Consider the following 15837-nt stretch of genomic DNA (forward strand, 5'->3'; position numbering starts at 1 on the left):
GTGCGCCACCACCGCCCGGCTGCAGTTTGTTTTAATAACCTAGTTGCATGATTATCTAGTGTGAACTTTGAAGATAACATTGGGTTGCAGTGTCAGAAAATTGGACGCATGTGGTGAGGGATGGACAGAACAAACAGGTAATAGAATATATCTAACATGGAGGCAGAATCCAAGACACTGGGGTAAGGAAGGCATAGAGGAGGGCAGTGGGTTGAGTGAATAAGAATAAAATATACTAGCTAGGCAGTGGTAGCGTACACCTTTAATCCGAGCACTCAGGAGACAGAGGCAGGCAGATTTCTGTGAGTTCAAGACCAGCCTGGTCTACAAGAGCTAGTTCCAGGACAGGCTCCAAAGCTACAGAGAAACCCTGTCTCGAAAAAACAACAACAACAATAATAATAATAAAGAAAAAAGAAAATGAATAAAATATAGTGAATTATATGTATAAAAATGTCACAGTGAAACCTCTTTGTATTTTTGTGTATTAACTAAAAATTAAAATGGAAAGTGACTATTATGATCTAAAAAAGTGCTACAACCATAATACTTCACACTCTCTCCCCTTACATCATCCATAACTTTTGAAAACTGCTAGTCTGTTTTCCACCCCTATAATTTTGTCATTTGAAGAATATTATATAAATGGAATCATAGTGGCATGTAAGTGTTCAAATGTGGAATGACTAATGGCTCATTTACCTATTCTATAAAGCCTAAAGCTGGCTGTTAATAGCCTCCGTATGAAGTAAGGCAGAGCAAAGACAGTTTTAAGACCTAAAAGGCAGAATAATTTAATAGAATGAATATAGCCTCATATTCAAATAGATAAATCTTTTTAGTCTGTGCTCTGGCACCTGCTATGTGTATATCTTTGATCAAGACTGCTCAGACCTTTAGTTTCCTGAACTATAAAATGAACATTGCTTATAAAGTGCATGTCAGGATTAAACTAGTGTTTAGTAAGTTCTTAGTGCCTGAATACTATTGGTGTAACAGAGCTGAAGGTGTACCCAGAATCTTTAGCATTTTCTTTGTCTGACAAAGGTAACAAGTCCTTCATCCCTCTGAATGGACGCATTGACATTCATTTTCTCCCCCCCCCCCCTTGCTTTAGGTTTGCGAGAGAACAGGAGACACCCTGCCTCCTACTTGGTCCATGGTGGTAAAGCTCTGAACTTGGCCTTTAGAGCCTGGACAAGGAAAGAAGTAAATATGCTTGTTTCTACACCTACTCAGTAATTCTTTCTTCTATAAAGACTAGATATTGATAGATGTTTGGGGAGACATAAGGAATCAAAGAGTCAAGTAGGCTCCTGGATTAGAATGAAATACTGGGCTGGGAGCCTTTATTTCTGATTTTAACAAATACTATATGTGTGTGTGTGTGTGTGTGTGTGTGTGTGTGTGTATTTCAAAATTGGAAACATGCAAAAGTTTGTAAAGAAGAAAAATGTCACGTATAATTTTAACTGAAAATAATTATTAACATTTAGTTGTATTTCCTTTTGATCTTTTGTATGCATTACATCTTTTCCATTTTATTTTATGTGTATGGGTGTTTTTCCGAACTTAAGTGCACAGCATGTACACAGTGCCTGAGGGGTCAGAAGAGAGTGTCAGATCCCCTGAAACTGGAGTTGTAGACTTTTTATGGGTGTTAGGATTTGAACCTATCTCCTCTAGAAGAGCAGCCAGTGCCCTTAACTGCTGAGCCATCTCCAGCGTACTGTGTGCACATTTTTTGAGGGCACTAGATGTCAATTCTGCAGCACTGCATGTTTTGCACCTTCTATCCCTGGGCTCAATAATTGGTATTGCATTATTTATTCTATTTTTTGTGTTACTCAAGTTTTCATAAATACTTAATTGCTGCCTGCTATTCTTTTTCAGGAATATGCTCTCTTTATCTAATTATTTGTTTATAGTTGGTTTCTACTTTTTTCCTTATTTGGAGGATTGTAGTTACAATGAATCATACAATAAATATGTGTTTGTGTCAGTCTTTGCCCTTATCTCTTGTTAATTCCTTCAGGATAGTTTCCTGAAAGATCAATGACTGGATCAAAGTATAGGAACAAAAAAATGTAAGGCTCTTGATACGTACTGCAGAAATGTCTTTTAAGAAACATACCAATATTCATCTATCCAACTGAGTATAAAATAGCTATAAAAGATAATTTTTATTATCTTTCTTAAGTTCTCTGTATACTGTTTTGTAAAGATCTCCAGATTTTGTCAAATGAAGGTACAGAATCATATATAGAAACATCCATTTATGTAAAAAAGGAAGATATAAGAATTATGTTTGTGTATGTTCATATTTGCCTGAAGACATAATCTGTAGAGATATAGAAGCTAGTGAAAAAATAGTTACCTATGGGAGAGGGTAGAATGAGGGACAGGGTACTAATGAGGCTTTTATTCTTTGAACCATGCAAATATATTATTTTCCAAATGTTCATTGAAAAAATTTCAACCTTAAGAAATGCAAAATAACAATGAGGGTTTTTTTTTTTGTGTTGGCCAATTACTCTGCCCTGAAGTGTGGTTAATATACCCAGATCAACTACACTGGGGAAAACTGATTGCTCCTTTGTCAGCATATGTGAATTGCAGATAGCTTATATTGGCTAGAGGTGGGAGTCCATGTTGATTTCTGGGATTTCTGTGTGTGTTTCTTGTTGGGTATTTTGTTTGTTTGTTTTAAAGAGAGAAAAGGAACAAAGTTGGGTGGGTAGGATCTGGGAAGTATTAGGAGAGGAGAAATGCTTAATCAAACTATATTTGAGAAAATTTGTTTCATAGAGTCAAAAAAGAAATGCAAAATATAGAAGAAATAGTCTTCTTCCTTCCATATAGTGATCTAAGGGGATGGTTTCAGACATTGTAGGTTTAGCCTGTGAAATGTCTTCATTTTATGTTGCCAACAATTCCCTGATACTTTTGAACTTAGTGTTTTGTGCTTTCTCTTGTTCCCTGATCTTAGTACACCTTGCCTTTAGCCTATAGTTCTGTTTTTCCATCCTCCTCCAGTGTGGCTACCTTTAGTGTTATTTCTGATCCTTCCTATGAAATATACTTCAGACTGACTCTTCCAGGAACACTAAAAGAAAGTGAGTGAGTAGTTCTTAAGTATTTATACACTGAGTCAAAATGAATCCAGGAATCAAGGAATGGCTCCAAATAGCATGGCCAAAAGGAGCTAGAGGAGAGTAGGATACTTTTAAGGAACACAGACAGGTTCGTGGAAAAATTCTTCTTTGAAGTACAGATGATTTACATGGGAAGAAACACTTGTTCCCTTCCCTCTAGTGCCCATCCTAGCCTGGAAGGGAGGGAACCATCAAAGTTATTCAGCTGGGTTACATGGGTTCTTACTGCCCTATATAGCCTCACCCTCAAATTCCAGATTAATTAACTGTTGAGTGGAGAAAGAATTGAACCATGAGAAATAAAGTCCTGGGAAACTGTTTTATCTTCTGCCTACTAAATACAGAAACAAAATGAACAGTAGTAGAAGAAATAACAATGAAAAGCTTGATATCTATGTAAAAACCTAAATCTCAGTACTGAAAAAAATAACAAACAGAATACACACAACTAGCAGTTATCTCTCAGAGGTGCTATTGACCTAGCTAGCTATGGACAGGTAGCTGCAGATACTGAGCTCTCTTCTCCCAAGTTGGTTTGTCCCAGTTGATCTCCCTAATGTCCCTGTCTTCTTGAGAGGTGTGGGCTAAGTTTATGTCTTAATTCTTGACACTTCTTGATGCCGTCTTTTACCAGATATTTGTGGGTTTTCTTTCTTTTAGACATATTTTCACTATATAGTCCAACATGGCTTCAAACTTGGAATCCTCCTGCCTCAACCTCCTAAACACTGGAATTATAGGCGTATACCTCTATGCTCAGATATATGTTCTACAAAAGTTTTCTTTCAGTCTTTAGTTTGTCTCAAAATAAGAGGTTTTTTTCAGACAGGTTTTTGTCTTTTATAAGTCCATTTTATTGATATTTTATAGTTACTGTTTTTTGTGTCTGAAGAATTAGTTGCTTAATAAAAGCTCACAAAAAATTTCTCATTGGTTATATAGGGTTTATATTTTTAAGTTCTAAATTTAGGTATGTAAATTCTCTGTGTTTATTTCAAGAAATGTATTAAAGTTTTGTTTTTGTTTTGCCTATAAATGTCCAGTATCTAATTGGTTTCCTATCGGTTATTGAAAAGACTGTCCTTTCTTCATTGCATGCCCTTAGCATGTTTACAAGAAATCAGTTGTTTCATGCTTCTTATTTGACAGGCTCTACCAGACCATGAGGATGAAATCCCGGAGACAGTGCGGACTGTACAGCTCATTAAAGATCTGGCTAGGGAGATCCGCTTGGTTGAAGTAAGAAGCTTGGGATGAAGGAAGGCATTTGGGAAGGGCTGGAGACTCAAGTAGCAGGTCAGGACTTTGTAGTTGGTGTAAAGCCCAGGGAAAGAATGGGAAGACTCTTATCAAGGGCCTTATTTATTTGTTAGTCGTTCATTTAAATAATCTTGTGCTCTGAGTGCATGCCACACTCTGGGCTAGTTTCCTGGGATACATGAATGATGTAGTGCCTGTCCACAAACTCACAGATGCAGTTAATCTCTCTGAAATTCAGTTGCCTTATGTCTAAAATGAGAATAATGATAGCTACTTAAGGTTGTTAAGAAGGTAAATAAGGTAATGTGAATTGAACATATAGTGCTTGACATGCAGTTGGCACATAATTTCTAATGGTGAACCATAGTTGTAGTTGTTCCTTTTAATACTTTGTTTCTGTCTCTGAATTCTACAAAATGACAACCTCAGGTTGAAAATGATTAAAAAGGAATGTTTCAACAGGTGACATATACCATGAGGCAGCAAACAGAGTAGTAAGAAACTCAGATAAGCTTGGGTTCTGATTCCTGTTCTTTCACTTAAGAGCCTTTCAGAGTCTCGGTTTTCTGATCTCTAAAGTAAGGAATAACTCTACCAACCTTTCAGATCTTTGGTAGAATTGAAAGGTAATATAGAGCTCCTCGCACAGTGCCTGGCAGAGTAATTACTCAATAAATATGAGTCATTGTTATTAATAGACTTTGTAGCAAAGAGAAAACTCAGTGTGGGCTGGTGAAGTAGCAGAGGCACCAGAGGAAAATTGGACTTGAGGATGTCGAAGTTGTGTTAGGATCTGTACAATTGTATTTAGTGCCTAAGAGATGCCTGTGTGTCTGTCTTTCCCTCTCTTCTTCCTTTCCCCTTTTCTTGTTTTTCTTTCATTGTGCATGTATGTGTATTCATGCTACAGGGTGGTTTGCTTCTAGAAGTTGAACTTCTGGCATCACTACTTGTAGCATGTTGTACTATCCACACCATAGTCTACAGTATCTATATCCTACCTCAGTTTTCTCCATTTCACCTTCTAAAACCTTTCAGGAGTCAGTCAAAGGACTATATTGTTTCCAGTTCTTAACCCAATTTTGTACATGCAGAACATTGGTCTGGCTAGAATGGGATCGAACATAACTTGTTCATTAGTTTTCTAACATTTTAAAATAATGGAATCATTTTTTTGTCCAAATAAGATTTTGTATGGAAGCCAATTTATATAATAAAGCATAGCTGCTTTCAATAGGATAAAGGTCCTAGACCTAGAGCTCCCCTTGTTCCTCTCATCTGCCTTCCACATACCACCAGTCCCCAAGTTTTCTCCCAGGATGCTCAAAGAAACCACAGAACATCTTTGAAAAACACCTTTTCAGTATTGACATTTAATTATATAGCTAAGCAAACAAGCTCTAGAGCTTGTTCGATCAGATAACTTTCCCAAGGTCACAGGGATAGCTGGTACCAAAATTGAGACTAAGATTTTTCTTCAAAAGCCCTATAGTCCATATAGTGAGTTTGAACCACACAGATAAGTACTTGATTATTTTTTATTTTGTGTCAGCTAATCTTGGAGTCTTTTCCCTCCAGTTTTGACAGTAATGCTGGGCTTTTTCTTTGCTCGTCTTCTCTTTACTTGTCAATGGCTGGGTAAAGAAATGCCACCCAATAAATTTATGATGACTCACTGTATAGAAACCAGGGGTGTGCATATGTGGAGCGCCTGTGTAAGCCACTTCAGTTATGGCAGTACCATTAGTGCTGGGAACAGACCTCTGCTCTTACCATAGAGTGAACCCTTGAGTAAGCTCTAACCCCCTCATGTACTAATACTCTTGTAGGACATCTTCCAACAGAACGTTGGGAAGACGAGCAATATCTTTGGGCTGCAGAGGATCTTCCCAGCCGGCTCCATCCCCTTAACCAGGCCAGCCCATTCCACTTCAGTATCCATGTCCAGGCTGTCACTGCCTTCCAAAAGTGGTTCAAAGAAGAAAGGCCTGAAGTCCAAGAATATCTTCAAGAAGGCAGAGCGAAAGGGCAAGGAGAGTTCAGCCTTGGGGCCTGCTGGCCAGTTGAGCTATAATCTCATGGACCCATACAGTCATCAGGCACTGAAGACAGGCTCTTCCCAGAAAGCAAAGGTGGGTGCTGACCCATGGGTTCAGCCCAACCCTTTTGGGTCCCTTGGAAGAGCAGTATTTCAAAAGAGCAGGCTATCCTGTTCTGTTTTCATCTGTTAGGGTCCCTGGTGTTTGGCTACCAGTTCCACTCACTTAACAGGTATTTATTGAGACATTTTCTGTGCTGGGCACTGTGATAGGTGCTGTGGATGGAACTCAAAAGGCTAATAGGCTAATAAGAAAGATAGGCATAAAAACAAATGAATGAAATAAAGTGTGGATGCCACAAGCAAGGGTATATATGGGATTTTGAGACACAGAAGGGGGTTGATTCTATCTAGGTAAGGCTCAGGAGCTCTTTTCCAGGTACGTGACACTTGAGTTGAATCTTGGTATATTGAGGTGGGAAATGAGATCTGAGAATGTTATTTATAGAGTTAGAATCTTAAACAGGTCCTTATCTCTTCCTTCAGGGTTTCACTTTGTCTCAATATTATGTTGCCCTCTGTGGGTATCTAATAATGGTACCCTCTTCTTTTCCCCAAGCAAACTATATATTCTCAACCTCCTACTCATGTAATTGTTGGAAGTTGGGATTGGGGACAGGCATATCAGAAGGCCTTGGTTCAGAGGGTTTTTGACAGTTTTGCAGTAAAACCAGAGGGAACTGGCCATCTTGATTTACCTGGGAGTCTCAGACTGGTGACAACTGAGCCTCCTCCTTCTACAGTTCAACATCACGGGTACCTGCTTGAATGAATCAGATGATGACTCACCAGACATGGACCTTGATGGCAGTGAGAACCCACTGGCCCTGTTGATGGCCAATGGCAGGTAAGATGGGTAAAGGAAACACAGAGATAACTGAGCTTGCCAGTGACAATTAACATGTAGACCTGGAGGTTGGGACATGGGTGAGGGAAGAACAGTATTTAGACTAATATCCAACTGTTAATAGATATTTACTTTGTTCAGGAGTTATGGTGGATGGGTGAGAGGTCTAATTTTAGCAAATTATTATTGTAGAACTACTAGTAAAAATAATTAGTGGTAGTGAGTATACAGGTTAAGAGCACAGGGTTTTGGGTTGGAGAGATGGCTCAGCTGTTAAGAGCACACTTATTACTCTTACAGAGAACCCCAGTTCTATTTCCAGTACCCACATGGTAGTTGATAATCATCCATAATTCCCATTCCAGGGAATCTGATACCCTCTTCTGATCTCCGTGGGAACCAGGCTCATGTGTGATCCACATACATACCTGCAGGCCAAACATTAATATACATAAAATAAAAATAAATAACAACAGAACATAGGGGCTAAGCCTGCTGGTGATGGTACATGCCTTTAATCTCCATACTTGGGAGGCAGAGGCAGGTGGATCTCTGAGTTTGAGGCCAGTCCACAAGAGCTAGTTCCGGGATAGCTAGGATTGTTACACAGAGAAACCCTCCCTGTCTTGAAAAACAAACAAAAGAACATAGGGGCTTTTTGGTTAATTTTTATTCATTATTTGTGTATGGAGGGGTAGGAGTCAAGGACAGTACATACAGGGATACCATGACATGGGTGCGATGGTCAAAGGACAACTTTTTGGGAATCCTTTCTTTCCTTTTGATGTGAGTTTAGGTAATCAAACTCACTTTGTCAGGCTTTGTGTACCTAGGACCTTTACTTGCTGTGCCATTGTGCTAGCTCAAGAACATACTTTATAAAATACGCTTTTATGATTTAATGCATAAGAATTCAATTTATGGAGATTCTTTGTACCTATGTATAAGAAGAAATGTTCAGTGCATCCTGTATCCTTGTAATATGTGCCTGAAATTATTTAGATGTTCAACAGCATAGCGTTTCTTTAAAATAGAGCCCATGTATTAAAGAATTAAAAAGAATGGAGCATGGGAACCAGGTTAATATCTGTGTTAGCACAGAAAGATGTCCAAGACAGTGTCTTTTTTTCAATTAAGGTAGGTGTCTCTCTGTTGTTCAGACTGGTCTTGAACTCCTGATCTCAGATAATGCCTCAGCCCCTGAAATAGTTGCATTGTAGACATACCCTGCTTCAAGGTAGATTTTTAAGTTTTTATTTATGCCAGGGATTAAATTTAAGGCTTTATATATGCTAGGCAGACACTCCGCCACTGCCATCCTTCCCTCTCCAAACACACCTCTTTTTTTGAGACAGGGTCTACCTACATATCTCAGGCTGACCTTGAAATCACTTACGTAGGCCAAATTCATCTTGAAATCATGATCCTCCTGCCTTTATATCCTGATTTCTGGGATTGTCGGCATGTTTCACCATTTCTGGCTCAAAATGTGTATTATGCATACATGCATGTATATATGTGTATGTTTTAGTGACAACATTCATTTAAAATTTATTTTGTGTATATGAATATTTTGCCTGAATGTATGTATGTACACCCAGTGCATGCAGTGCCCAAGAAGGCCAGAAAAGAAAGAACTGAGTTATAGACAGTTATGGTCTCATTCAGGGTGCCAGGAATAAAATCTGGGTCTTTTGGAAGAGCAGCAAATAAATGCTCTTAACCCAAGATACGTTTTTTTGTGAAACAAATCAGGTTATAAAATAACATGTAATTCTACCTTTAGTTTTAAAAAAGGCATGGCTGTAATTGTGTGTGGGAGTGAAGAACAATATATGGACTTTATATTTTTAATTTTTAGAAGATACCTAAAATTCAGTTTATATGGTTTTAAAATTCAAAAGAGTCAGTCCAGGGACATGGCTCAGTGGTTAAAGGCACAAATATTACCTTTTTTGCATATATATGTACATATGTATAAATACATACATATATACAGCTAAATATAGATTCTACATGAAAACTGTATTTTTTCCTCATAATTCTCTCTTGATCTACCTCTTTCTCTAGATTCCTTCTTTCCAGAAATACATCTGTACATTCAAATAAGTATCTATCTATCTATATAAATACACACACACACACACACACACACACACACACATATATATATATAGTAGCAAGTTATTTATATATTCCAAGTCTTTGACAGTAGTTATCTCTAGAAAGTAGTGTAAGGGGAGAGGAGAATGAAAAAAATCATTTACATGGAATTTTCTTCTTTCTTTTTTTGTGGGGGTGGTTTAAGACAGGCTTTCTCTTTAGAGTCTATCCTGGAACTAGCTCTTGTAGATCAGGCTGGCCTTGAACTCAGAGATCCTCCTGCCTCTGCCTCCTGAGTGCTGGGATTAAAGGCGTGTGCCATCACTGCCTAGCACATGGAATTTTATTAATGTTGTGTCACTTTGTAGTCCAGACTGGCCTGATATTTGCTAAGTGACACAGGTTGGCCTTGATCTTGAAGTAATTTCCCTGCCTTAGCCTCCCAGATGCTAAAAGATTACAGATGAGTGCCAACATACCTGGCTTAAAAATATACAATAGGGAAAGTAAAATCCAATACGAAGCTCCACAGCTTCAGAATGGCTACTATAGCTGTACAGAAGTTTACCGAGATGTATAGAGCATGGATCTGGTTAATTTCAGTGTGTGATCTTTATTAGTAAGTTATTTATAATAAGGCTGGGCGATGGTGGCACATGCCTTTAATCCCAGCACTTGGGAAGCAGAGGCAGGCGGATCTCTGTGAGTTCGAGACCAGAGCTAGTTCCAGGACAGGCTCCAAAGCAACAGAGAAACCCTGTCTCGAAAAAACAAAAAAAAAGTTATTTATAATAAAGTTATAAAATTTTAATTAATTTATAAGGAACATTTTTTTTAAAGAATAAAAGAAAAGTTGTTTATAAAATCATAATCTTGGTAATCAGTCATTCCTGAGTTTGAATCCCAGTCTTAACATATATTTACTGTGACATGGCAAGTTAATATTTAGCATTTTCAAAATACCTTTTCTAGGGCTGGAGAGATGGCTCAGTGGTTAAGAGCATTGCCTGCTCTTCCAAGGGTCCTGAGTTCAATTCCCAGCAACCACGTGGTGGCTCACAACCATCTGTAAAGAGGTCTGGCGCCCTCTTCTGGCCTTTAGGCATACAGACAGAATATTGTATACATAATAAATAAATAAATATTTAAAAAAAACAAAATACCTTTTCTATATGTAAAATTTACTTTAGAATTTGGAAGGGACTAAATCAGATAATGTATATAACATTCTTATAAGGGGTCGTACACAGTATTATATGCTTAATAAATGGTTGGCCTTATATATTTGTTAATAAAAATGAAAATGAAAGGTGATGATGATGTGATGACCAGAGGTTAAGTATGTCACTAATAAACTATGATAGTGACTATGAGAGTGAGGGAAAGAGGCAGCCAAAGTTACCATCTGGAATCTTAAAACACTAACCAGTGAATTCAGTAATGAAGTACAGAGTACTGGTCATGTAGGAACACTAAAAAGGATACCTAGTCTCTTTGTAGAAGAACATTCTCTTTAGGTCCTAAGGGCAAGTGTATTAGGTCTACTAGACTAGAAAATAAAAGAAAAGAGTAGAATCTTAAAGCAGCAGAGCTGCCCATAATGTGATAATACATTAGTTAAAGAGTAATATTGAAGAGAATGTTGAACTCTGCCTGTTTTCAGAGCTGGCAGGTCTCCTGAGGAGGACAATTGTTGAGTCTTACATGATCAATTATAATGACTAGGAGGATACAGTATAAGAGATCTCTGTGCCCTCCCTAGTCTTATACCTGTGCTATTTCCGTTAACCTGCTGCAGCTGCCAGAAGGTGTTATTAAATGGACTGAGAGACCATTGAAATATTTGTGAATAAAGTATATCTTTTCCAAATTGAATATATTGCAGGAGTAATGTGTAGATGAAATAAGATTGGCTGTACATCAGAAATCTTAAAATTCAGCAGTATGACAGATATGTGGGGGTTATTATATATTTAAATTTTTGTATGTGTTTAAGTTTTTCATGATTAAAAACCAGATTAGGTGATAAATAGATATTATTGAGTAGCTGCTATGTGTCAGACTATCTTAGCTGTTTATATACATTATTTTATTTAATCCTTATAGTTCTCAATGTAAGTTTATTACTTCTATATTATACATGTGAAAACTGTAAACCAGAGAGTTTAATTATACTGTTTGTCATTATTGGGTCTTTGCTGTGTGACAGACTCTCTATTAATATTAACTCTATGCACTAGAAAGTAGGTCAATCTAATAAGAACTAATTCACTGAGAGACATTTTGGCCAAATAGCTATTTGCTAAATATATGAATGTTCTGATTTACTAGAAACATTCCCTTTTGCTTTTTAAAATCATTTACCATGTGTTAACAGGATAATCTAGATTACTTATGTGTTTTCCATTCCCTTTGCATATGTCTTGCATATATTATTTGTATAAATATATATGCATATGTTACAGAGAGACAGAAAGACAGAGACACACACATACTCACACACAGATTCTCATTATCATGCTGGCCTAGGACTCCCTGTGTAGACCAGGCTGGCCTTGAACTCACAGAGATCTACCTGCCTCTGCCTCCCAATTGCTGGGATTAAAGGAGTGTGCCACTATGCCTTGCATGTATCTGTGTATTTTTATTAACATAGAGTATTTGTATATATTTATGAGGTACAATGTAATATTGGGTAGTGACTAACTTGGCAATGTTCTAAAATTTTTGAGTACATTCTGTACTACTTTGAGATATATAAGGCATTATTGTTAATTATATTCATCCTGTTATACCACAGAATACCAAAAGTTACTCATTTGATGAGACAATAATAACATTATATCTATTGATTGATCTCTTCTCTATTTCCTTTTTATTCTTTCCAGTTTCTGAGCTTCTATAAAAAGAACTCTTAAAGATAATACTTATTAGTAGTTTGCATGCTATAAATTAACTTGCTGAAGTATGTAATTAAGTGGATTTTAGTAAGTTTACAGACTAATCCAGTTATCATTATAGTTCAATTTTAGAATATTTCTTATCCTTCTTATCCCTGGCTAAAACTATCTTTAATCACTACTAATATATTTATCTCTATGGATTTGCTTTTTTTGGACATTTCATATAAATGAAATCATATTCTGACTTTCACTTAGTGAGATTTATTTATAATACAGCAAAGAACCATTATTACTTGGTTCATTTGTTGAATAATATTCCTTTTTCTGGATATAACACATTTTGTTTATTCACTATTTTATAATCATTTGGATTGCTTCTACTTTGAGCTAGAAGCAATGATGAATAATAATGCTTTGGACATGTTAAAAAGTTTTGGTTTTGCATATGTATGTGTGTGTTATGTGTACATGTGCATGTTTGTGCACATTCACATGTGGAAGCTTAACAATATCAGATGGCTTCTTCAGTGACTCTTCACATTTTGTACTGATGTAAGATCTCTTATTTAACTGGAAGCTCTCCTTTTCAGCTTCTGGTTAGCCAGCTTGCTCTGGAAATTTCCCTGTCTATGTTCCCTGCATCTGGGAATTACAGGTTGGCCATTACAGGTCCTCTTGGTGTTTATACAGGTTCTGGGAATCTGAATCCCTACTGAATCATTTCCCCAGTCCCATGTACAAGTTTTTATGTGGATGTGTATTTTGGATTCAAGAAATGGCTGAAAATTATACCGAAGTGTATGTGTGTGTCATTTTACATTTTAGACCAGCAATCATAAAGTTCTATCTCCTGTGGATTTTGTTTATTTTTTGTTTCTTTCCTTGGTTTGTTTTTGGTTTTTCAAGACAGGGTTTCTCTGTGTAGCCTTGACCGTCTTAGAACTTGCTCTGTAGACCATGCTGGCTGGCCTTGAACTCAGACATCTGCCTGCACCTGTGGTATTAAACACTACCTGGCTCTCCTGTGTATTTTGTATGAATCACTTGAGACTTGGTTTTAGAGTTAAGAGATGTGGTTTGTTTGATGATGCATGCACTTCATTGTTTTCTAGTTATGTGTGGTTTGGTCGTTGTTTCTGTCATTTTAAAATATTTTTGAGACAGAATCTCTTTGTTTTCATGCAAGCTTTAAAGTCATGCTATAGCTGAAACTGGCCTTGAGCTCCTAATTCTTCTACCTCCACCTCCCAGGTCCTAGGAGTACAGAAGTGTACTACCATGCTAGGTTCATTGTACATTTCTTTTTATATTTTTCTTGTGCATGTGTCTGTGTATATGTGCAGGTATCTGTGGACGGACATCTGATCCCTAGGAGCTAGAGTTATGAGTTACCTGGCATGGGTGCTGCTATTCAAACTCATGTCCTCTACAAGAATAGCAGCTGCTCTTTTTTTTTTTTTTTTTTTTTTTTGGTTTTTTGAGACAGGGTTTCTCTGTGGCTTTGGAGCCTGTCCTGGCACTAGCTTAGACCAGGCTGGTCTCGAACTCACAGAGATCCGCCTGCCTCTGCCTCCCGAGTGCTGGGATTAAAGGCGTGCGCCACCACCGCCCGGCTAATAGCAGCTGCTCTTAACTGCTGAGCCACCTGTCCAGTCCTGTATATTGTTTTTAAATAAAGTGGGAGTGTTTTGTTTTGTTTTGTTTTTGGCTGTTGGGGTGACACCCAGAGCTTCATGCATACTAAACAAAGTACTGTACCACTGAGCTACATCCTTAATCCCCAAATATTTTATAGTGAATGGGTACAGTGTAATGTTTTATAATACACCTATATTGTGAAATGATTACTAACCTCAAAATAATTAACACATTTATTTATAGAATTAGAAAGATTCAAGTGTGCAGGGCAATATTGTTGATTAAATATTCAATAGGACCTCTAGAACGTACTCTTTCTATGTAGTTTTGCAGCCTTATACCTCTTAACCAATATCTCTCCCAACTCACTTTATCCTTCATAACCATCACTGTACTCTAATAGAAATTTCTGGGTTTTTTTTTAAGATTCCATATAAAAGTCAGATCATACATTTTTTTCTGTATGGCTTGTTTCACATGGCATAATTTCCTGCTACAGATGTATCCATGTTATCAAAACTAATCAGAAGATTTTTTTTGGACATAGAGTCTTTTTTTGTAGCCTAGGCTAACCTCAAATTCATCATCCTCCTGCCTTAGCTTCTGGAGTACTGGGATGATAGGTATGTCCCACCATATCTGACTCAGTATGGTTTACCTAGTGATTAAAATATATTTTTTGTGTGTCTCATTGTGGTCATTTGTATCTTATCTTTGGAGAAAAATGTATTTGGATCTTTTGATTGCTTTGAAATTATTTTAATTACTGAATCTAAGAGTTCTTTAAATGTTTTGGGTACAAATCTTTACTAGATAAATGATTTGCAAATAGTTTTTAATCTTTGACATTACTCTCTTCCTCTTTTCTTTGTTTCCTTTTATTTTGAGACAAGATCTTGCTACGTAGCTTAGGCTGGTCTTGTACTCTTCCTCCTGCCCTCAGTCAATAAGTGCTGAAATTACAGTCTGTGCCACTATGTTTACCTTGACGTTTTTTATTGTTGTTGTTGTTTTGTTTCTTGTTTTTGTTTTTATTTATTTATTTTTTGAGTCAAGGTTTCACTGTGTAGCCCTGGCTATCCTGGAACTTGCTTTGTAATCCAGGCTGTCCTTGAACTCACAGAGATCTGCCTCAGCCTCTCAAGTGCTGGGTTTAAAGGCATGTGCCACCACTGCCCAGCAGACAATGTCTTACTTTATAACTCTGGATGCCCTGGATCTTGTTACATAGACCAAGCAGGCCTCAAATTCACAGAGATCTGCCTGCCTTTGCCTTCATGGTATTAGGATTAAAGGTGTGCACCTGTGTGCCAGTGTATATGTCTATTCTTATGCTGATTCTGTAGTAATAGGAGCGGCGGGGCTGCATCCCCAGCACCCTGGCCGCCTGCTAGCTTATGCCCCGAAATAACAACACACAAATTGTATTCTTTTAAACACTGCTTGGCCCATTAACTCTAGCCCTTACAGGCTAATTCTCATATCCCGATCAACCCATCTCTAATAATCTGTGTAGCATCAGTCTTACCAGGAAGATTCTAGTGCCTCAATTTATCATAGGTTTTGAAACTGAGTAGTTTAAGTCCTTCAGTGTTTTTTAAGAGGTGTTTTCTATTTTAGGTCCTTCCTTTACATGTCAAGTTTTTAAAAATCATTTATTCTTTGACAGTATCATGTACATACACAATGTATTTGTTGGTTCTAAGAACAGTGATCATATATATATATATGTATATATATATATATACATATATATATATATTAGTATTTTGAGACAGGATTTCTCTTTGTATATAGCTTTGGCTGTCCTGGAACTCATTCTGTAGACCAGGT

At 37.2% G+C, this 15837-nt stretch overlaps 1 protein-coding gene across 4 annotated transcripts in view; it reads left to right on the top strand.

Annotated features, from left to right (window-relative positions):
• Phf8 (PHD finger protein 8) overlaps nucleotides 1–15837 on the top strand; it is a 104743-nt gene that overhangs the window by 43144 nt on the left and 45762 nt on the right. For 3 of the 4 annotated variants that reach the window (XM_026784821.1, XM_005358883.3, XM_026784822.1), the window contains exons 11-14: nucleotides 1118–1209; nucleotides 4305–4394; nucleotides 6245–6547; nucleotides 7257–7360. In XM_026784821.1, the coding sequence (XP_026640622.1) occupies nucleotides 1118–1209; nucleotides 4305–4394; nucleotides 6245–6547; nucleotides 7257–7360 (589 nt within the window). The remainder of the gene's footprint in view (nucleotides 1–1117; nucleotides 1210–4304; nucleotides 4395–6244; nucleotides 6548–7256; nucleotides 7361–15837) is intronic. The other variant, XM_005358884.3, reaches the window with a different exon arrangement.

Source organism: Microtus ochrogaster, chromosome X (assembly GCF_000317375.1).
Source record: "Microtus ochrogaster isolate Prairie Vole_2 chromosome X, MicOch1.0, whole genome shotgun sequence".
Taxonomy (NCBI): Eukaryota; Metazoa; Chordata; class Mammalia; order Rodentia; family Cricetidae; genus Microtus; species Microtus ochrogaster.